Source organism: Hypanus sabinus, chromosome 5 (genome assembly GCF_030144855.1).
Source record: "Hypanus sabinus isolate sHypSab1 chromosome 5, sHypSab1.hap1, whole genome shotgun sequence".
Classification (NCBI taxonomy): domain Eukaryota; kingdom Metazoa; phylum Chordata; class Chondrichthyes; order Myliobatiformes; family Dasyatidae; genus Hypanus; species Hypanus sabinus.
In genome coordinates this window covers 30,030,076-30,052,719 of record NC_082710.1, presented here as the reverse complement: position 1 = coordinate 30,052,719, position 22,644 = coordinate 30,030,076, and the positions used below count along the sequence as shown (strand labels likewise).

Here is a 22,644-nt window from a genome sequence, read left to right as displayed (position 1 = left end):
TCCATTGCCTACAGCTCCACCTTCAATACTATTATTTCAAGCAAACTTATCACCAAACTCTGGACCCTCGGAGTCAACACCTCCTTCTGTAATTGAACACTCTATTTCCTGACAAACAGATCATAATCGGTAAGGATAGGCTGCAACACCTCTGCCATAATTATTCTAAACAATGGCATGCCACAAGGTTGTACCTTCAGACTCTACTCTTCTCCCTGTACACTCATAGCCAGATTCTGCTCTAACCCCATTTATATATTTGCAGATAATACCACTGTAGTGGGCTATTTCTCTAAGAATGACGAAGTACATGAAGAACATTTATTTGTTTAGTGATGCAATGTGGAGTTGGCCCTACCTGCCTTTCAAGCCATCCCAACAACTCTCAGCAACCCTGATTTAACCCTAACCAAATCACGGGACAAATTTGTAATGACCAATTAACAAAACTGGTATATCTTTGGATAGTACATGTGAAGAAACTGGAGCACCCAGGGAAAACACATGCATTTCATGAGGAGCACATACAGAGACTCCTTACAGAAGATGCTGGAATCGAACTCCAAACTCCAATGCTACTTGTCCAATGTAACAGTGTCATGCTACCCGCTATGCTACTACGGAGTTTTGATTTAGTAATACACTGTCATGCAACAACCTTTCCCTCAATTTCAGCAAAAGAAAAGAGCTGCTCATTAACTTTGGGGTGTGGGGGGTGGGAGGTAGTGCACATGCTGTGATCAACATCACCGGTGCTGAGGTTGGGAACTTCAAGTTCCTTGGCGTGAACATCACCAATAGGCTTTCCTGGTCCAAACATATAGACGTCACTGCCAAGAAAACTCATTAGCACATCTACATCCTAAGAATGCTGATTAAACCTGGCATGTCCCCTTTGACCCTTACCAATTTTTATTAATGGTCTAGGGAAAGCAACCTATCATGATGCATAACGTCTTGGTAAGACAATTGCTTTGCACGTGACCATAAGAAACTGCGGAGAGTGACGGACACAGCTCAGAACATCACAGAAATCTCTGTCTCCACCTCTTACTGTCTCAGTAAAGCAGCCAGTGTAATCCCCACCCGCTCTGGATATTCTTTCTTCTCTCCTCTCCCATCAGGCAGAAGATACAGAAGCCTGAATGTACAGACAACCAGGTTCAAGGACGGCTTCTATCCTGCTTTTGTAAGACTATTGAATGTTTATCCTGGGATTGCAAGGTGGACTGTTGACCTCACAATCTACCTTGTTAAGATTTTGCACCTTATTGTGTGCCTCCTCTGCACTTCTCTGTACCTGTTACACTTCATTCTGCATTCTGTTACTGCTCTACCTTATTCTACCTCAATGTAATTTGATTGGTAGGAACAGCAAGCTTTTCACTGTATTTTAGTACATTTGACAATAATAAACTAATATCAGTTCCAATTTCTATGGCTTCTCATTCATTACCAAAATTCCCAAAATAGATTCTAATTGTCATCTGTACATCATACATATTTTCAGAAATGGAGAGACATTCAGAACAGAAGCAACAACAATCATATTTTTATACGCAAAACAAACATCATCAGATACTATATATGCACACCATTTACTAAGAGATTCCTTAAAGTTGCCATAGCCAGGGGAGGTATTGTGGTATTAAGGTCCTGCTACCTATTAAATGCTCTCAATGGTGTGTGCTTCAAATAGCCTCTCACAACCAAGTCCAACATCTGATCTTCATCTGTGGTTTAGCTACTAAGCCCAGCAGAACTGTTTCTACTGAAAGAAGAGGCAAAGCTGGGTTGCCTCAGACTGTTGGGGCTTGTCAGGCGGAGTTAGCAGTTCATCTAGGAGAAGGAACATCTCAAACTTCCACTGCCTTGCAGCCATACCAACTGATGGGAAAGTCTTCAGGAGTGAACCCTCAGGATAAATCTGGAGCAGTCCTACGTCAAGTCAACACTAACTGGCAGCTCATGTGACACTGCCAGTGCCAAACTGCATCGGTTTCTGCTGTTTCTCTCAATTCATTGGCTGCGTGGAGAAGGGAAGCCTGCAACATGGGCAGAAGCTTGCTCACCATATCATACAATATCCATGGTCGGCCCCCAACAATGGAGGGCCTCAAACTACCAAGAAACATTTACACTGAACATTACAAGGAAATTTTGTGATGTACAAGTTAAAGTGTATTCAGGGAAGTTGGCTATAGTTTAGTGGTTTTGGGAGGGAAGTCATCTTGTAGCAAAAGTCATCTTGTAACATTTGTTCTATGTTAAAAGGTATAACATTAGTTGGGAATAGTTATAAAGTTGGGGAAGCACAGTTGGTTGAAATTGGAGGAGTGCAGAAGTCCTAGAGCACAATAGGACTGAAGTACATTAAAGAGACAGGGAGTATTGGGAGCATGCAAGGATAGGAAAACAGGGATAATTGCTTTAAAATTGAAGTTGGACTAATGGGGAATCAATGTCTTTCAGCAGGAAGTGAATTAAGTGAGTAGGACTTACCGTAAGTCAGTATAGGAGTAGCAGAGAAATTGAACAAGAGAGCCTAAGCTTAGATATACTAAATGAAACAAGTCCAAAGATAACAAGTACATGCACTAATGGGGAGAAGTTGCTCTCTTGTCCATTTCTTCTCATCTTTAAAGTATTTTTATTTTTTGACTTTGCCTTTGTTTCCTTTGAGTCATGCTCTATAGTACCTAACTTTCAACTTGTTGTTAAAAATTAAACAAAGGCATGTTTGCTACCTTTTCATTTTCTTTTGGTTCAGGAATATTTTTAAAAATATTTCACCAGTCATTAAAATACCTTAGAATATGCTTTATTATTTAATAACATTAACAACTGTCCTGTGTATTGTGTTAATGCTGTTACCCTAATTCACATAAAAGTCACAATGTCTAATAGGAAGATTTCCAGCAAAGCGTTGTTTGGGTTCCTCAAAACATCATGTTTTGTTAGTTTCAGTTCATTTCAGCTTTTCAGTTCAGTTCTGCTTTCTTCGGCTAATTCAAGATCTTGCAGCTGCTGTCACTTAGCTTTGCTGCTGTCACAAAGGAGCCAGTCATTAAAGAAATGAGACTCTCCATTGGTCAGGGTCGACCATGGATGTTGTGTCCTAGTTGTCTATGTGATACACAAGCCAGGGCACTACGAAATGGAGAACAAACTGCTGCCCAGGCACCTGATGCATCCAAAGACCAATACAGTTAGACACCATTGGTGTTGTAGGAATTGCCAGTCAGTGTTGAATTCAATGTAGGAACTCTAGCTCTGGAATTTACTCCCAAAACCTTCTCCATAAGTAGACATAGTCGCAAGGCAGCGGAGGTTTGAGATCAGAGTTTTCCTTCTCGTAGCTGAGCTGCCAACTATGGCTGATGAGCCCCATCTGTTCAAAGCAATTGGTTCTAACGCAGCAGTAAACCCACCTTTACCCCTTCTCCTGTCAGTAGAAATGGTGCTGTTGGGCTTTGTAGCTAAGCCACATGTGAAGGCGAAGAGCTAAACTTGGTTGTCAGAGGCTATTTGAGGTGCATGGCATTGGGAGAATTTAATAGGTAGTGGCAGCTTATCCCCACTACCTCCCATGACTGTGACAACCATAATATTATGCCTTATGCCAAAACAGGCTTCAATTTTTCCACAAAAACCACAAAAAAAGTAGGTTTTTGTGGATCTCATGTGCAATTAGTGTCAAGCATGTTTTTCACTGCTGTAAATTACTGTTCTCATCAGTTCATGTGTTCATGGAAAGCCAATATAAATTTCTCAGGTATAAAAAAATCAGTTTTTGTTTCTAAAATTTGATTGTATGGCACACTAATGTGCTGGGCAGCACAGGAACATACCCATTTTCAATTACTTTTGATGGGTCAAACAACTCATAAGCCAGACGGTAGATAGTCCACTCGGCAGAATCTTTCTATTAAGACCAAATATCTCTTGCCCCATCAGTCATTGTAGGCAATGGTGACCAACCCACAATTTGTGCATTAACCCTCAACTAAATGAAATGCACTCAGCAATTCTGTGGCAAACTCATTGCCCTGCACGAGAAATGAAATGCCTATAGAGGATATTAGTCTCCTTGTGTCTGGTAATACAAGGCGCCGGCTGCACCATCAGCTTTTTGAGAGGCACAATGTGACAAACAGGAAGTCCATGTATATGGGATGTAAATTAGGAAAACAAAAGAATTCTATTAGTCTTTCCTTTTTAAGGCCACTGAAGAGCCTTTTTCCAAGCGATGGTGATTTTTTGTGCTGACACCACAATTGACAAATTCACATTTCCAGCTTTAGGGCTCTTATCTGGCAGGAAAGCTTCCTATTTAATTGTCCTTCCTTGCCCACTGAGATTATTCTAGCTTCCTGACACAGGAAAATTAAAGCTTTCAATTTTGTAAATATTCAGCTTTTTTTCTCCAATGCTTAATGAATATGACTTTCCTGGTTTATGGTCTAAGGTTAGTTTTGAATGGATCTCGTATACGTAGAAATCCATGCATAACTAACTCTAAAAAACATATATTGAAATGTGCATGATGATAATTCTATAAGGCAATGAAACACTATGTTTCTTTTCCTCATATCAACCAAATATATTGCCACTTTTATTAAAGATCTGGGTTTTGGACATATTCATTGTAGTACATTCAACAGTAAATCAATGTCTACAGGATTGTTCCAACATTATTTTAAGATTTACCATTCTGTATTAGTGCTCAGTTTTATTAAACAAAAAAAAAAGAAACAAATAATCAGATGCAGAACACACAGCAAAGTCTGCTGGAAGTTGTGTATTAGACTGCCCAATCAGCTCCTAGAAGGCAACAAGGCCACTCCGTGCTATGACTATTTTTCTGTAGTCAAACAGCCACCTACTTTGCTTATTAAAAAATTCTGTAGCAGCAATTAATCAAAAGACCAGTAGCTGCTTTTCCATTTGTATTCCTTTGGGATTGTTCCTAACTGTTCTGGAAATAATATTACCTGATCTGATTAATTAACTGAATAATTCCTTTACTTAATATCTCATGATTGACATGGTTTCTTTTAGGAATTCCTCCCGGTACTTTTTCCCCTGACACATAGAGATGAACGGTGCAAATGTTGAAGAAAGAAAAACATGCTATGTCCGCAGTGGTATCCCGAGCTCCCAGCTGCATGCCATTTCACTTCCCCTTCCCATTCCCACACTGACTTGTCCATCCTTGGCCTTTTTGGCCACCAGAAAGAGGCCCATTGTAAACCAAAAAGAAAACATCTCATATTCCATCTGGGTAGTGTACGACTCAATGGCAGGAACACTGAATTTTCCAGTTACAAGTTATCTTCATCTCCAGTCTTCACTCCCGCCATCCCCCACTCCCACATAAACACACACTCTCTCTCTCTTCTTCTGATCCTCCTCCAGTCCTCCCTATTTCATTATCCTCCCCATAACCCTCCTCCAGCCTGTTATCACCCATTTTAGTTCCCTCCACCTCCCCATTCCATCAAGATACACCCAACAATGTGTTGGTGGACTGAGGATGCTGGTGAATGTTGCCATTGGTAGCTGCCCTTGCTGACAGATGGCTCACAAGATTATTCCCAACTTATTTACTGAAGCACCCAAAACATTGAACCTTCAACTGGATGTCCTCAAAACAAAGGCCTTCTCCCAATCTGTCAGCCCTTCCCAATTCTGTTGCTGAACACCACCATCTTACATTAGTAGTTTACAAACAGACTCTGAAGAGCATAGATCCATATCCTACAGCCATGATAGCAAAATTCAGCATCTTCCTTTGCCTGAGGAAAGGAGTGCTTCTAGATCAAGATCTCAAACCCAAATCAAAGTTCTTGGTCCAGTGGGTAATGATAATCATTGTCCTTATGTAAGCTTCTGAAGCATGAAATGAATGTGGAAGCTATTGAAAGGGTACGGAGGAGACTTACAAAGAAGTTGCCTGTATTGGGGAGCATGCCTTATAAGAACAGTTTGAGTGAACTTGGCCTTTTCTCCTGGAGTGACGGAGGATGAGAGGTGACCTGACAGAGGTGTATCAGATGATGAGAGGCATTGATTGTGTGGATAGTCAGAGGCTTTTTCCCCAGGGTTGAAATGGTTGCCACAAGAGGACACAGGTTTAAGATGCTGAGGAGTAGGCGCAGAGGAGATGTCAGGGGTAAGTTTTTTACACAGAGAGTGGTGAGTGCGTGGAATGGGCTGCCAGCAACAGTGGTGGAGGCGGATATGATAGGGTCTTTTAAGAGACTTTTGGATAGGTACATGGAGCTTAGAAAAATAGAGGGCTATAGGTAAGACTAGTAATTTCTAAGGTAGGGACATGTTCGGCACAACTTTGTGGGCTGAAGGGCATGTATTGTGCTGTATATTTTCTATGTTTCTATACCCCCTTCAGGAACCTTAAAATACTGTAGAGAAACCACCATGCTCTACAAAACTGAAAAAACTGAAAGGAGCTGAACAAACTAATTGGGAGTGAGTTTTCCACAGCTGCGTGTATTTCCCTACTTTGTTTTTAAGATCAAGAAGTGTAGCAGCAACAAAGTATTGTCAATAAAATAGTTTATGCACCATGAAATATTCCATTTAGTATTCTGAATCACTTATAGTTAATTTTAATAACATAAATGCAAGTTCTTGAAAATCATGGAGAGGTCAACAACTTGAGGGGGTGATGTTGAACGTAGTGGGTAGGAGTGGTAGTGACTAATGGAAAAATTATTTGTGATATTTCCCGCTGCTGATGAAAATGATGACATAATGTTATTGGAATTGTTATTCAGAGAGGTCTTATGATGAGAAAGCATGAGTTCAAATCTTACCAAAGCAGTTTGGGGAAGGGATAGAGCATTAAAATCAGTTGATTAAATAAATCTGAAGTTAAAACAAAATGCTGGTGGAACGCAGCAGGCCAGGCAGCATCTATAGGAAGAAGTACAGTCGACTTTTCGGGCCAAGACCCTTCGTCAGGTCAGTCCTGATGAAGGGTCTCGGCCTGAAAAGTCGACTGTACTTCTTCCTGTAGGTGCTGCCTGGCCTGCTGCGTTCCACCAGCATTTTTGTGTGTTGCTTGAATTTCCAGCATCTGCAGGTTTCCTCGTGTCTGAAGTTAAAAGCTGGTTTCTGTATTTGTGATCCTGATGTTTCCAGGTTATTATAAAAGCCCATCTGGTCCATTAACATTCCTGAGATAAAGAAACCTGCTGTCTTTATCCATTACATGTGACTTCAGATCTACAGTAAAATGATTGAAATTAAGAACCTAGCTTAAGAAATAGTAACAGGAATTGGAGATTAAGCTCCATGTAACTCCTATGCCATTCATTAACATCATGGCTGATCTTATATCTCAGTGCCACCTTTGAACTAACTTAATTTAGTTGCTTCTTAGTACTATACTATTACAAACTACTTAAAGAGGCTGCCTGTAAACTGCCTAACATCTTCTCAGAGTAGATATGAATAGAGCATAAATCCATCCTCACTAGTGAAATGAGTTTCCATGAGTCAATTAAAAAAATGCAGTCACGTTTCAGTCAGTCAGACCACCTGGGCATACTAGAGTCCTCCAGCTTTGACACTCCTCCTCTCCTGATTACTAGTTGATTATTTTCACCAATGTCTTGTTTCAGTCATCAGGCAGCTGTGTGTTGTTTTGTTTGTCTATTAAAGTTCCCTCTGTTTTGTTCATATTTTCTTAGTCTTGGCTTGCCTACCCTCTAAGTAGTGATTCTTGAGTCCTGGCCTGTTTCCTCTACAAACCAATGAACAAATAATGAATCTTTGTTCAAATCCATCCTCATCTCTGGTCATCTCTGCACTTGGTAGTCCACTGGTTAAAGATATGGGACTTCACCATAACAACCCAGCAAGTCAACCACTCCTATTACAACAAAACTATGCAACTCTCCTTTGTAATAAGTATTTGGGCTGTTTATTTGCTGACTGCCGCATGGACATTTAATATTGTTATATTCACAGCAAAATCTGGTCAATATCTTTGGGGAAATAACCCCCTACATCTTTAAAAAAGTTGCTTCATTCAATCTCAAGAAACAAAACATGAACGTGCTGCATATAATGGCTGTAGCTCTGGCTCATGCTTCATCATAGACACAGGAAAATGCTGAAAAGCAGGCCGTCAATTCCCAACACAATATCTTACTGGGTAGGCTCCATGTGGGGAGTAAGCACATTTCTTTTGGATGTTTATAACATAATGTATATTTCTACATTTATGTGAAATTACCAAATTCTATTTTAATTACAACTCTTCTAAATGCTTAGCAGCCCAGGTCATCACTATGGAAATGAATAAACAGTCGAGATTTAAGGCTGAATCCCTTCAGCTCCTTGCCTTCTTGCGTCCCTAGTGTCTTTTTAATGCTGATTTTCAAATTCAGGTTTGGAGATTAGACTTGAACAAATTTATTGTCAAATAAGCTAAAAGTCCATGGCACCTGTGTGGTATCTTCAGTAAAAGGTTTTTGCTACCATTGCGGTATTATGTTCAAGCATCCATGCAATAAAATTGCTTACCTTTATTTTCTTGGACGGCCTTTTGTAAAACCACATGTAATGGCGATGAGTTCTTCTCTATAAAAATGTTTTGGAGCTTATTATACGCTAATTCCTTCTTTCCATTATTTTGGAGTGTTAACTGTGGCAACCTACAACTTCAATTATAATATAGTATTTGTTTAGTAACTTACTACGTATTTCATATTGTGAATAATATGAGATAATGGGCATTAATCAAGAACAAAATAATATTTAGTGGTAGACTTCATCATGAAAATTAGAGATATGTGTGATATTCTGTTCTCAATTTAATTCAACAAAATTCAAGTTTAATTGTCATTTAACCAGACATGAATACTCATGATTACACCCAAACAAGACCCAAGGTGCAAAGACACATTACCAACAGTCACACACAGTAAGCACACACAAGATCACAATCATGTAATAAGATACACAACACTTACTCACCCCCTCCCACAGCAACACCATGGTTTGATGCATATAAGTCGACCAACTCATATGGAAAATCAGTAAAAATATGATGATGCAGAATATGCATACACACATTTTTTTCTTTTGGATGTTATACAATTATATATGACATTATTAATAAGCACATTTCCTTCATTAATGGCATGAATAAAATATCAATGCAACATTAGAAGTCCTTTTGTTGTTTACACCAAGTTCAAAAAGGGATATTTTCTGGTTTAGTCTATTCTTGTCTACTTAAAGAGGTACACTGAGGACATCAAAGTGCTTTCATGCTGGTTAGACACCTTCTAGAAACCACATAATGTGCTGTAACTTTCACACAAGCTTTACACCATTTAGCTGCTCACATATTGATCTTGTTATTATTGGAGTTAAAGCTATAGATTTGACTGGTTATGGAGAGCGGTCTGGTACCTTGTTTTCATCAAGGAAGTTTCATTTCTGAGGACTTTCAGACTAGTAGAATTCTGCTCTGTCTCAGAATCTGTTGCTTTCTTCAGCAGCAGCACGTAAAGGATCACACTGGCAACTCACCCTCCACTTGATCCTCACTGACACGGAAGCCATTAAATTCAATTCACTCCATATGAGATCAAGAAAGTACAGAGAACATAGGGTACAGCAAAAGGTATCGGATCGGAGAACATCCCAGGGAGGGAAATGATCTAAATTCCAGAGGCGAAGTGAGTGACTGCATTGACATCAAGGCAGCACTTGACCAAACGTGGAGTCAAGCACCCGAGTAAAATGAAAAATCAATGGATAACAAGGAAAAAGCATTTCATTGGGCGGAATCACACCTTGTGCAAAGGGGGGTTGTTTTGGGTGTTGCAGGTCAATCGACACAGCACCAGGATAACGATGCTGGTGTTCCTCAGCCTAATCACCTTCATTAATGAACTTCCTTCCGTTATTAAATCCATAGATTAATTGATCGATTAGCTTTATTTGTCACATGTACATTGAGAAATACAGTGAATTATGTTACTTTGTGCCAGCCACCAGCACAGTCCGAGGATTGTACTGGGGGCAGTCCGCAGGTGTCGCCACACTTCAGGTGCCAACATAGCATGCCTATGGCTCACTAACCCTAACCATATGTCTTTGGAATGTGGGAGGAAACTGAAATACCCCAGGTAAACCCATGCATTCACAGGCAGAATGAAATTACAGAACCCCTGTAAGTGATTGTTGGCACGGTAAAACGTTGTGCTAACCATCCAGAATCAAGGATACTCAGAAATGAGGGGGCTCATTGATCGTTGCCACAAGGTTTGGTTCCACTCAGAACTTCTCAGCAAATGAAGCAGTTCATATCTGCAAGCAGCAGGAATTGGACAACATACAGACATGGACTGGTAAGTGACAACAAATATTTATACCACAGAAGTTCCAGATGATGACCAATTTCAAAAAAAGAGGAACTAATCAAAGAATAGTACAGTATAAGAATAGGTACTTCAGCCTATGATTAAACTAGTAATCAAATGCCTAACTAACCTGTTCCCTTCTGCCTACACAGTGTTCATATCCTTCCATTTGTTGCACAATCATGTGCTTATCTCAGAACTTCCTAAATGCCTCTATCATATTTGCCTCCACCATCACCTAGGCTGTGAAATCTTGGCACCCACCACATTGTGTAAAAAAAACTTGCCCTGCACTTCTCTTTAATTTACTTCCTCAGCTTGAATACACGCCTCCTGGTATTAGACATTTCAACCCTGGACAAAAGCTTCCGCCTGTTTGCTCTATCTAGGCCTCTCATAATCTTATAAACCTTTATCAGATCTCTCCTCAGCCTCTGCTGTTCCAGAGAAAACAACCCAAGTTTGGCCAATTTCTCCTTATAGCATATGCCCTAAAATTCAGGTAGTATCCTAGTATAACTCTTCTGCAACCTCTCTAAAGCTTCCTATTTTCTACCTGTATTAGGGCAATCATAATTGAATGCAATACTCCAAATGCAGCCTGACTGGAGTTTTATAAAGCTGCCACCTAACCTCCTGAATCTTGAACTCAATGTCTCGACTAATAAAGGCAAGCATGTCCTATGCTTCTTTACCACCTTATAAACTTGTGCAGCCACTTTCAAGGTGGACCCCAGGACCCCAACATCCTTCTGTATATCAATAGTCTTGCCTTTCCACAGTCATCATCATTATGTGGGTGGTGGGGTAGAGAGGCAAAGGAGGTGTGTGGCGCTCTTTCCCTCTGCTAGCCTGCAGGTCACCCTTGAGCAAGGTGTAGCATCTGCTTAGCCCCCCCGGAACAGGGTCACATGAAGGTGGCGGATGGTCATTTGAGCAGCTGGTGCACATCACAAATCCCGGTTACGCGGCCACTGATGGCAAACAGACAATCTCTGAAGAGTCTTGATAATGGCTGGGGTAACGTAGCCTGTAAAGACACTGCCCAGAAGAAGGCAATGGAAAACCACTTCTATAGAAAAATCACATCAGATCTCCCAAAGTGCAACACCTTATTCTGGTACTCAATGAGATCATGACTGTTTTTTTATTTTTACATCTGTACCACTTTCCTGCATTATCACGTCCTCAGAATCCCATAAGATCAAAAATCTAAAGATTGCTTTCTACCGAATGAATGAACATTTGTTACTCTTGAGTAAGGAATTACAAAGATTCAGTACACTATCCACTGAATGATGAATTTTCTTATCTCTCTTTTGATTCGCCAAACCCTCACATGAATAACGTGATTCCTTGTTCTAGATGTTCCCTCCGGAAGAAACATGAATTACTGCCCTTATCCTTTCAACTCACTTAAAATGTTTGTATATTTCAATGTGACCATCTTTTATTCTTCCAAATGCTAAAGCTATTCAGCTGAATCTCACTTCATTTAATTCCTTCTTTCCAAAAATCATGTACAGTAAATCTCTGTTAATCCAAAATACTCGAGACTTTGGCGGTGCCAGACCAGGAGATTTTCCAGGGTACTGAATGGCATTATAAATAATACCCGATACTATTAATGCACGTGTTCTTTAAGATGTGCAGTAGAATAATCTATTTTCTGATTAATTTGATAGGTTTATCAAGAGCCCAGAAAACAAGGCCCCAGTAAATAACAAGGGAGTAGGGGGACCGCAACCACAGTGTGTGAAAGGGAGTATGAGAATCAATAACCCAGTGTTATAAAGGGTCTCACCACATAGTGATCCCAATGCCAAACTATCAGGATTGTCATATATTTAGACAGTAGATTATAAGTTTTAATACATTTCTAGGTTTACATAGAGGTCAGAATGAACAGAATATTCCAGAAGCATCCTCACCAAGGGAGAACAAAACTGTGGCATGGCATCTTTGCTTTTGAGCTTAGATCCTGTTGAAGGCTAACGTACAATTTTTGCTCCTTTCACCAAGTCCTTGTCAACACAACACCTGTCAATTACTACCTTCTTCTATTTTTCCTACCAAAGGGGATGATCTCACACTTTTCTACATTATGTATATTCCATCTTCCTCACTCTCACCTATTCATTCAGTCTGCCTACATTTGACCAAAACACCTTTATGCCCTCTTCACAATTTACAGGCCTGGTCACCAAGTTGCCAGGTTTGGCCTCAGGTGGGAAGAAATGGTTGGCATACCTCTACCCAAGAAAGTAAGCAGTGCCCAATCTGGGCCTCAAAGCAACTGCGATTCAATGCAGTGAATCAACAATCCAACAGCTCATTAGTGCCATACACGGGTGTTTTACAGGCACAACCTAATGGGTGCATTACAGCTGTCCTGTAAATGTCTTCCTATGTTAAGCCATCTGCTAACTGAGGTATTTATTTTGAATAGGTTACTAATAAGTTACTAACAAGTAACTTCCAGCATATTCATCGTTATGTAGGTTCTGCCTACAATGGAACAAAACGGCCAATAAGCCAGTCCAACTTATCTTATGGTAACTTAGTCTGCCTTCAGAAAGATAATGGTATTTCACATACTGAAGACAGATACCTGGACTAGATTACCAGGGAGTTTCTTTATAAAACCCCAACTCCAGCTACCAAGTAATATGATTCATGTTCAAGGGAGTTGTCTTTCATGAAGTAGGAGATAATTATACTTTTTAAAGGGAGTTGCTGAAGGCACAAACCCAACTTAATAACCAAAATTCGCAGTGGAATCCATTATTCTTAGACATTCTTCTTATTTTGCATTTGAATTGGAACTTGAGGTCATCTTTATATCCCTCATTTTATTCCAAACATAAAAACAAAAGATTCACAATAAAAATAATGTTATGAAAAATAACCTCATCACAATAGTTTACCTGACATTTCGCTGAACAATTCCATTTCTTTTAAATTCCATTTCCAGAAGTCTTGGTGTGGTGAAGAGTATTGTTCTGTTCAATGTTGCAGAATCTGGGCTATCAATCTGCTTCTTCCATAAGCCCTTAATATAGTTCTCAATAGACGCTGGGTTTTTATCATAGCGTGAACTAAGTTCTTGTAATTTTTCATTGTAGGTTCTAGTAAGACTTACTATTTGCTTGAAATAAAACATTCATAGATATTAGATAGCATGCTATAATGTATTAGAGAAATATTTTTGCACCCACCATATAGCAAGAAAATTATTTTTTTCTGTTAGATATAGAAATTACCGAATTGTGGAATCAGTCAAAAGCTGGAAAAGCTGATTCCTCAGTTGATTGTTTTCTCAGTTATATCAGATAATTTGGCAAATTCCAAGACAAAACTATTGCATAGTTTAAAAACAAACTTAACTGAAAGATAACAAAGACAAATGTCAAGACTGTTCTTGGAACAAAGTCATATGTTGTAAGTTTTGTTGTAACACACAAACTGTTGGAGAAACTCCGCAGGTCAGGCAGCATATAGTTGTGGTGAACTACATATACCTGTCTGGACACGCCCCTGCCCCCCCCCCCCCCCTGCTGACTGCTCCTGTGGCTCCTCCCACGGACCCCGGTATAAAGGTGATTGGAGACACAGCCCTGGCCTCAGTCTCCAGGATGTAGTGTGGTAATCATTTGCTGCTTGTTCTTTCTTCTAGCCAATAAAAGCCTATATCTCGCCTCACGTCTCCGAGAGTTACTGATGGTGCATCAATAGTAAATAGAAGGAAATGGACAGTGGCCATTTCAAGTGGAGACCCTTCATTCAGAGCGAAAGATTAAGGGAGATAGCCAGTATAAAGGGTGGAGAGAAAGAGCTGGCACATGATAGGTTGATTCAGGTGAGGGGATGTTAGGCAGATGAGGGAGGGAGAAAGTGGGAATGGCATCAGAAACTGGAAGATGATAGATGGAAGTGCTAAAGGGCTGAAATGATGGAATCCAGCACTCAGATCATGTCCTTTTTTCACTGTTACCATCAGGTAGGAGATATAGAAACCTGAAGCCACACACTCAGCGATTCAGGAACAGCTTCTTCCCCTCTGATATCCGATTCCTAAATGGACACTGAACCCTTGGACACTACCTCACTTTTTTTAATATGCAGTATTCTGTTTTTTGGACTTTTTAAAATCTATTCAATATACATGTACTATAATTGATCTATTTATTTATTATTATTATTATTATTATTATTATTATTATTATTATTTTATTTTGTATTTTTTTTCTTCTATATTATGGATTGCATTGAACTGCTGTTGCTAAGTTAACAAATTTCACATCACCTGCCGGTGATAATAAACCCGATTCTGATTCTGATCTGATAAGAGAGGAAGATGGAATATGCAATAAGGAGAGGGAAGTATTGAAGGGAACCAATGGGAAGAATGGGTGAGTGATGGGCAGATGGAGAGAGTTGGGAAGGAGAAGATATATGATAATTTGGGCCAGGTGATATGAATGAGAGAGAAGAAAAGGCCAGAGGGGAAGAGGCTACCAGAAGCTGGAGATATCAGTGTTTATGTTGGAGACGACACAGATGGAACATCTAATTTGTGTTTAGCCTCTGCTCAGCAGTTGAGGAGACTGAAGACAGACGTGTTAGGGTGGGAATGTGATTGAATATCTGGTGGCTTGTAAACATTGTCAGATGTAGATGTGAGATTTGCAACTGAGCTAGATTGTAAGAAGTGTTAGTGCAAATGAGTATGTCTAATGAAGTTGCTAGTGAGTCAGGGGTGTGCTGAACTGAGCAAGAATAGAACCTAGTATTGTAGTTAAAAGAATGAAGATATTGTAGTTGGAGGAATGAACTCACTTGATCACTCATGTAAAATCATTTAGTTTCTTGTAGCACAACATACAGGCCTTTGTTGCTTACCTGCTGGAATTAATAGTCATGGCTACCTGCTACCATTGCCTTCCTATCTTGTGTGATCTTCTGGACCATCTTTTTGTCATAAAATCTTTAGTATGCATCATTTTTCAATGTTTCTCAAGTTTGATCACTTCCTGAAGCCATTGTCTCTTCTCTTTAAAAAGCTAGCATTAACTAATGCAGCCTTGCTTTAAGTGGAGATAACCTCTCACAAGTTGAACTCCTGCTAACTCTCCCAGCCAATCCACTGCACAGTTAACATTCACTGAATGATATCATGAAATCAGCAAAGAACAGAAAGTTGGAATGCTGCTTACACTGCAGTCATTAGGAGCAGATTAACCATCAGTCAAACCTCCCATTGCCATTAATCACATTTGTCTTTCCTAATACCTCCACAAATTACAAGTAATGACTACGTTCCATGGACAACTAAAACAGAAAAATCACAAGGCTGAACTTTTGATATAAATTGATGTAGGCCATGAAAAAAAAAGGAAGAATTAATAAATTATTTGCATGAAAGGATTAAATTAATGTGGCTAAATTTAAAAAAAAACTGTGAGGGCATTTCTTCTGATGTTACTATTCAACTATAAAGGAATTATTGCATAACAATTTTCAATGGCAAATTTATAATTTGAATGATATTTCAACCACTCTTTTAAAATCGAGCTGTAAGAATGTTGCTCTATTTTTCACCTGCTAAGCTTTCAGGCTAGCCATTGGGAAGCACATATTCATTAATGGTTGGGTCTGTGACACTTGTCATATTGGTATATATATTGGTATAAAGGCATATGGAGGCCAAAGCTTAATTAGGGTTAAGGATCTCCGTTCAGATGGTGGTGGGGGTGTGGGGGTCTCTCTGCTGTTTGATCTTTAAACAAAAATTATTGCCCCAAAAACAGTGTTAGGCCATAAGAGGTCTCTGCAAGCTGTCATCCACCTCCTAGCTCCACACTGAAACCAAGATCAGTTCATTTTCATCTTTCATCAGCACTTCACTGCCCCTTGTCTGAACTGCTGACATGCATCCTATCTGTCAGTTGATTGACTGGAAATAGGTTGTTTTGTTAATAAATCTATGTGCGTGTAAGCCTTTAAGTAGTAATTGTTCTTTTATTTCTCCAGATAGCATTAGGTGATTGTGCTTCAGGGTGTTTTAATCTGACACTCTAGCAGAGTTGAAGGGGTGTAGTAGTTCTGAAGAGAAGTACTTGTGTCAAAGTTTATCCCCATGGAAGTGTAAACCATACTGATTGGGCCTTCATGGAAATAAATTTCAGAGTAAAATGTGTAACCGTAAAATTATTTTCATGCTGCGATAACTTTTTCATCACTTCTTTCATACGTGGATGTAAAAAACTACCATAGCAGTATTGAATGAGGAGCAGGTCAATTTCTCCATATCCTAGCAAATGTTCATCATCTAAACCAGTTGACTTGCTTATTTATTTATTTCAATGCTATTTGAGTGATCTTTGTTTCCATAAAACGGATGCATGTTTTCTTCTTGTGTATTCAACTGGTCCAAAACACTTCCATCCAGAAATCACTGAAAAAGCTACATGTTGTTTTCTTAAACACAATTATACCATGTGTGATTTGTTTAAAAAATGGAAGTGTGTACCGGCGTTGAGAAACTGGTGTCTGATGATGTGACCATTTGTTTGGAAGCTCTGAAGGAAGGCACAGGTACGTGAAGCGGTTGGTCTGTTTTTATTGGCATTCTCTGATGAACGCTTACTTTAGCCTTAATTTTCTTGGAAGCAGGCCTAAAATCAAGGTTATAAAATTATTTTTAAAAATTCGTTCTCTTGGTGTACAACATATAAGATTTCTCAACAAGAACAGAAATGATATTCTTACATTTAATTTTTAAATGATCAGAATACAAATATTTGAACACTGAACCACATGAAGTGGTATGCAGACCAGGGATTTGAAACCTCAGGAGGAAGGAAATCGAGGCAGAGCATTTCAGGGAGGTTTCAGAAGGGAATTCCAGAACTCCTGAAAACACAGAAGCCAGTGTTGAAGCAATTAGATTTCAGCATGTCCAAAATACCTGAAACAGAGCAGGAGGATATCTCAGAGGCTAAAAGAGATTGAAGAGATTGGTGTTTTAAACAGGGTTAGTGATATACAGGAATCAGAGAGCAAGGTTAAATTTAAATTCAAGGCATTGCTTAACCCAGATACAATTTCATCACTCAGTTATCTTGGAACAATTGAATGGGTGTTTGAAAGTAAAAGTATGACAGCCAGGCCTAGAATTCATGAAAGAAGAGATTCAGCCATCACAGGTAGTGTTGGGGCAGTTACCAGTAAATGCCAAAAAGATGGAAAGGGTGGCTGTTGTCAATGTTATGGTGTAGAACAGGAGTTAATAGACAAATACCATTAAGCAAGTAGATTGCAGACCCCAGGTTGAGAACCCCTGGTGTAGAGAATGGCCTACAGGTAATCAATGATCGGTTAAGTGGCTAGAAGAGATTCATATTTGCACCAACAGTCCTGGGTTGCTTAGTGGATTAGGAAAATGAAAGTTTGGCATGAGGTGCAGGAAAGAGATCATGGCCTGGGTTGGTGGTGAACAGACTGAATGTGGATTAGATAGAGGCCTGGGCTTAATGGAAAGGCAGTAGTTGATGCTTGAACAGATCAGAGAGGGTAGTTTATTTAGATGGGAAGTTCTGAAATTAGAGCTGTGTCCAGTAATTCCCAATGCTATTTGCTCCCTGGTTAATATAGTCTAATATTCAGTGTGAGAATTGCACAGGGAATGACACAAAATGATAATTATCACTATGTGGTAATTAAGCTTTCAGCTTCACAGTTCTGGAAGAAATACAACATGATCTAATTTCTAGGCCAAGTTCAAGCACTGCTGCACCTTGAGATATCTGATCATAACTACAAAGGCTCTTGACAACTGTGCACAAAGAAACAAAATGTTCGCCAAATTCAATTACTTTGAACCAGTCTCTCCCTGAAACTGTCCAGGTGTGGAAGTTGGCAAAGACTCCCCATTCTCATATCTGACAAATGACCATTTAGATGAGGTACTGGAAATTTGCCATCGTCTACAGAATCAGAATCGAGCATTTTGTCACTGCATTCAGGAGGGAAGAAATAAAAGGGGGAGAAAATTCAGGTTAATTTAAAAAAAACATATATTTGGCTGATATGGAGAACTGGTTAGCTACCAGGTCATGCTTATGGAATCTGGTTAAAGCAGGTAGAAAAAAAATTAGATTGGAAATAAATTGAAGTTAATGGTGTCAATGTATGATGGTCGTAGGGCATGACTATGATGCAAGAGTGTGGATCCACCTTGCCGTATAATCATCTAAAAGGTATTGAAAACTTACAATTTTGGATCTACAGACAAACATTTGTCCCATGACATTAAAGAGACAGGTTAGCAAATTTAAATTTCTCTGGGTACTCCTGTGTTTTACAGAAAGGAAAGCTATCTTTTGAAAGTATAGGGTAGGACATGTAACTTGAACTGTTACACTACGTTATCAGCGATTCCAAGGGCTCAGATTTTATTGCTGCTTTGGATAAGGCTTGATCTGAATCAGAACAATGAAAAGGCAGGATAATGCAGGAAAATTGATTCTTCTGATCCATATTGCCTCAGCAACTACAAACCATTGACCCAAGAATAGTTCGAGGTGTAAGCTGTGCACCTAGTCAGCACTGAGTGAAAAACCTGCACCAGTTTTGTGCTAAGTGATAGTCTAATAAAATAGAACCTGATGCTTTATGCACATTTGAATCTTGGATCCCATTTAATTATTTTCCATATAATTACTTCTACTGCAGGCCTAATAGCACAAGAAATGGGCATTTTTGCTGCTGATCTGGTGGGAACTCTCAAGGTAGGAGATCCCATTCTCAAACCAGTGGAACTGCATTAGGGCAGGGGTTGGTCTTTGAAGCAGAAATTGCTTCCATTGGCTGAAATGTCACCATGGTATTGGAGGAGGATGCGTGGGTCAGGGATCATGGTTACCTGACAAGAGAAGTTTCAGCAGGATGCTGCCTGAATTAGTTATGTGAGGATATTGGATGGGCTTGTTTTCCCTAAAATGAACGAGACTGAGGGGTGACCTGATAGAGGAATATAAAAATAAGGGCATGGATAGGGTGGATTGTCATTTTTTTTCATGGTAAGTGAATTAAAAATAAGAGTGCATAGGTTTACGGTGAGAAAAAGGAGTTTTAAACACAATTTGAGGGGAAGTATTTTTGAAGTTACTGCTAGTGAAGGTGCTGGAATCAAGTTAAATGCTATGATTACGAGAGAACCACTTGATAGGCAAGGTGTAGAAGAGGTGGGCTAATGGGGTTACCAGGAATGGTTTTCACAGATGTGGTGAGCTGAAGGGCCCAATTCTTTGCTGTACAACTCTGTGACTGGGCGCCTCTTGTAATAAAGTTCTGAGTAATTTTCTTTCAGAAGAACCATCTTGCAACTATCCCAGATGAATCAAGTTACAACCTTTTTGCCAGAATTAGTTGGAGACAAATGTAGGAGCTTGCTTTCATCCTTCGACTGAGGCCAGCTCCAATGTTCAAGGCCTGCATTGCTTACAAATCATATACTTAGACTACAGTGTTGCAACAGTGCCGTTGATTATATGTTACATATCGCTCAAAAGCCCTTCTGTGCACCCAGCAGTTTTTGTGTGCAAATATACCATATGCATTAGGACTTTGAACTATTTCCCAAGACTGCTGCATGCACACAGAAGTAGGATTAGCAATTAATTTTAAACTAACAGTCTATCATGTAGTACACAATGGATTGTTTAGTTCCTAACATCCATAGTGCACAAGGTGACAAGGTACAATTTATGGATTAGATTTTTAATTGCTTCCACCCAAATTGTCATGGAATACCAGAGGCCATGTTGAAATAATTCTTGGAAAGCACATGTGACTTGATCCAATAGTATTTAACTGAATTATTGGAGAAGGTCATATCTTGATAGACCTTCATAGAACAGCAGATGCTTACCTATGAGAAACATATTTCATACCATTATTTAAAAGCAGAATTTTAAACAGGAACTATTTTACCTTCTTTTCCATGACTGGGTTGGCTTTATTAAAAACAAACCAGATTCTTCCTCAATATTTTCCAAGGTATTCACCAACGCATTTGCAAGTGTGATCCTTTGCTTTGTAAATTTCAAGGCTTCTTCATTCCATCCACTTTTTCTCTTAAAATATTTTAAATAGATCATATAGAGAAGTAAATGAATATTTCCTGTCAGCTACTGAGAGATTAAGACATCTTCATTCATTAACATTGAAATTCTAAACATGTCAACCATATTTATTAAGCAGAATGCACACTTTCACCCAATTCTGGGTGCTGTTGTGCATAGGACAACTTCATTTATTTGGGTTTATTTATTTATTTAGAGACGCAGTACAGAACAGGCCCAATGAGCTGTGCCACCTAGCAACCCATCTATTTAACACTCGTCTAATCACAGGACAATTTGCAATGACCAGTTAACTTACTAACCATTATGTCCTTAGACTGTGGGAAGAAATTGGAACACCCAAAGGAAGCCCATGCAGTGAAAGGGAGAAAGTAGACATTCCTTACAGACGGCACCAGAATTGAACTCCAAACTCTGATGTCCCAAGCTGTAATAGTATTGCGCTTACATCTACGCTACCATGGCACCATTTACTCAGGCTCCTTGCTGATTATAATCATTCCTAAGATTTTCTGTGGAATTGGCATTGCCCAGTACATACATACATCCATATATAGGTCAAGATTAAACAAACTACGTTGTAACCATATAACCATATAACAATTACAGCACGGAAATAGGCCATCTTGGCTCTTCTAGTCCGTGCTGATGGAGTCATCGTTGATGATGCATTTTCAATGGCTACTCTCAAAGTAATGAATATCAAAAAGTTTCGAATGCATGGTATCACCAGATCTTTTCAAATAACTTTGCTTTACTGCTACTCTTTATACTTGCATAACACTTTTCTCTCTCATTTTGAGTTCTGATGGGGAAGGCAACAATCCTAATGCAAGCAAACTGATCTGAGGTGGATAGGATATAAAAAGGGAAGAAAGAAAATCATTTGGATAGTGGCAATAACACTAGCTGAATCACTTCAAAAGTAATTAGCAATCAACCATATATTGCAGAACAAGCAACATGTATATTAACAAACCAATCAGGAATGACAAGTCTCTTGCCATGAAATAAATTAGTAAACTCTTTTTTATTTATTGAAAAAAGAATTCAAGTTTCCTGTACCACAACATGTTATTAGGCAAGACTTATTGATACCATAGTACTAGAAACTTTTTGACTCTCATTTGTAGCCTTAATTATTGAATTCAATAAAATTGAGAGATTTATTGCTTTGAATGAGACTCCTTGCCTTCAAGGGAATAAATAGGGGTTGCTTGTCTGGTCTCATGATCTCCCATCGATCACACTTGCACAATCCATTAAATGGGCTGTGCCTCGAGAGAACTCGTGGGATTTTGTACATTGGTTGAGTAAGGTTACAAATGAGAGTGTGCTAGTCAGGCAGAAAGGATGGGGAATGGGTAATACAGTTATGCTGAGTATCTGGGTAGATGCAGCTGGAAGGAGAGGGAAAATGTATTTAGTATAAATGTGACAGAAGGAATGAGAGGGAAGAGTAAGGGTGGACTTATTTTTCACCATCAGTGTTCTACAACAACACACACAAAATGCTGGTGGAACTCAGCAGGCCAGGCAGCATCTATAGGGAGAAGCGCTGTCGATGTTTCTTTCTGATATGTCTATTCCTGGCCTCCTCTATTGTCAAAATGAATCCAAACTCAGGTTGGAGGAACGACACCTTGTATATCGGCTGGGTAGCCTCCAACCTGATGGCATGAACATTGACCTCTAACTTCTGTTAATATCCCTCCTCCCCTTCTTACCCCATCCCTGACATATTTAGTTGTTTGCCTGTTCTCCATCTCCCTCTGGTGCTTCCCCCCCACCCTCCTTTCTTTCTCCTGAGGCCTCCTGTCCCATGATCCTTACCCTTCTCCAGCTCTGTATCACTTTCGCCAATCACCTTTCCAGCTCTTAGCTTCATCCCACCCCCTCCGGTCTTCTCCTATCATTTCACATTTCCCCCTCCCCCCACTACTTTCAAATCTCTTACTATCTTTCCTTTTGGTTAGTCCTGACGAAGGGTCTCGGCCCGAAACGTCGACAGCGCTTCTCCCTATAGATGCTGCCTGGCCTGCTGTGTTCCACCAGCATTTTGTGTGTGTTGTTGTTTGAATTTCCAGCAT

General features: G+C 39.5%; 1 protein-coding gene across 2 annotated transcripts in view; it reads right to left on the bottom strand.

The window, feature by feature from the left end:
• LOC132394024 (uncharacterized) overlaps window positions 1–22,644 on the bottom strand; it is a 105,159-nt gene that overhangs the window by 4,654 nt on the left and 77,861 nt on the right. For both annotated transcript variants that reach the window (XM_059969654.1, XM_059969655.1), the window contains exons 15-18: window positions 20,403–20,545; window positions 16,939–17,083; window positions 13,334–13,554; window positions 8,557–8,693 (exon numbers count right to left, since the gene is read on the bottom strand). In XM_059969654.1, the coding sequence (XP_059825637.1) occupies window positions 8,557–8,693; window positions 13,334–13,554; window positions 16,939–17,083; window positions 20,403–20,545 (646 nt within the window). The remainder of the gene's footprint in view (window positions 1–8,556; window positions 8,694–13,333; window positions 13,555–16,938; window positions 17,084–20,402; window positions 20,546–22,644) is intronic.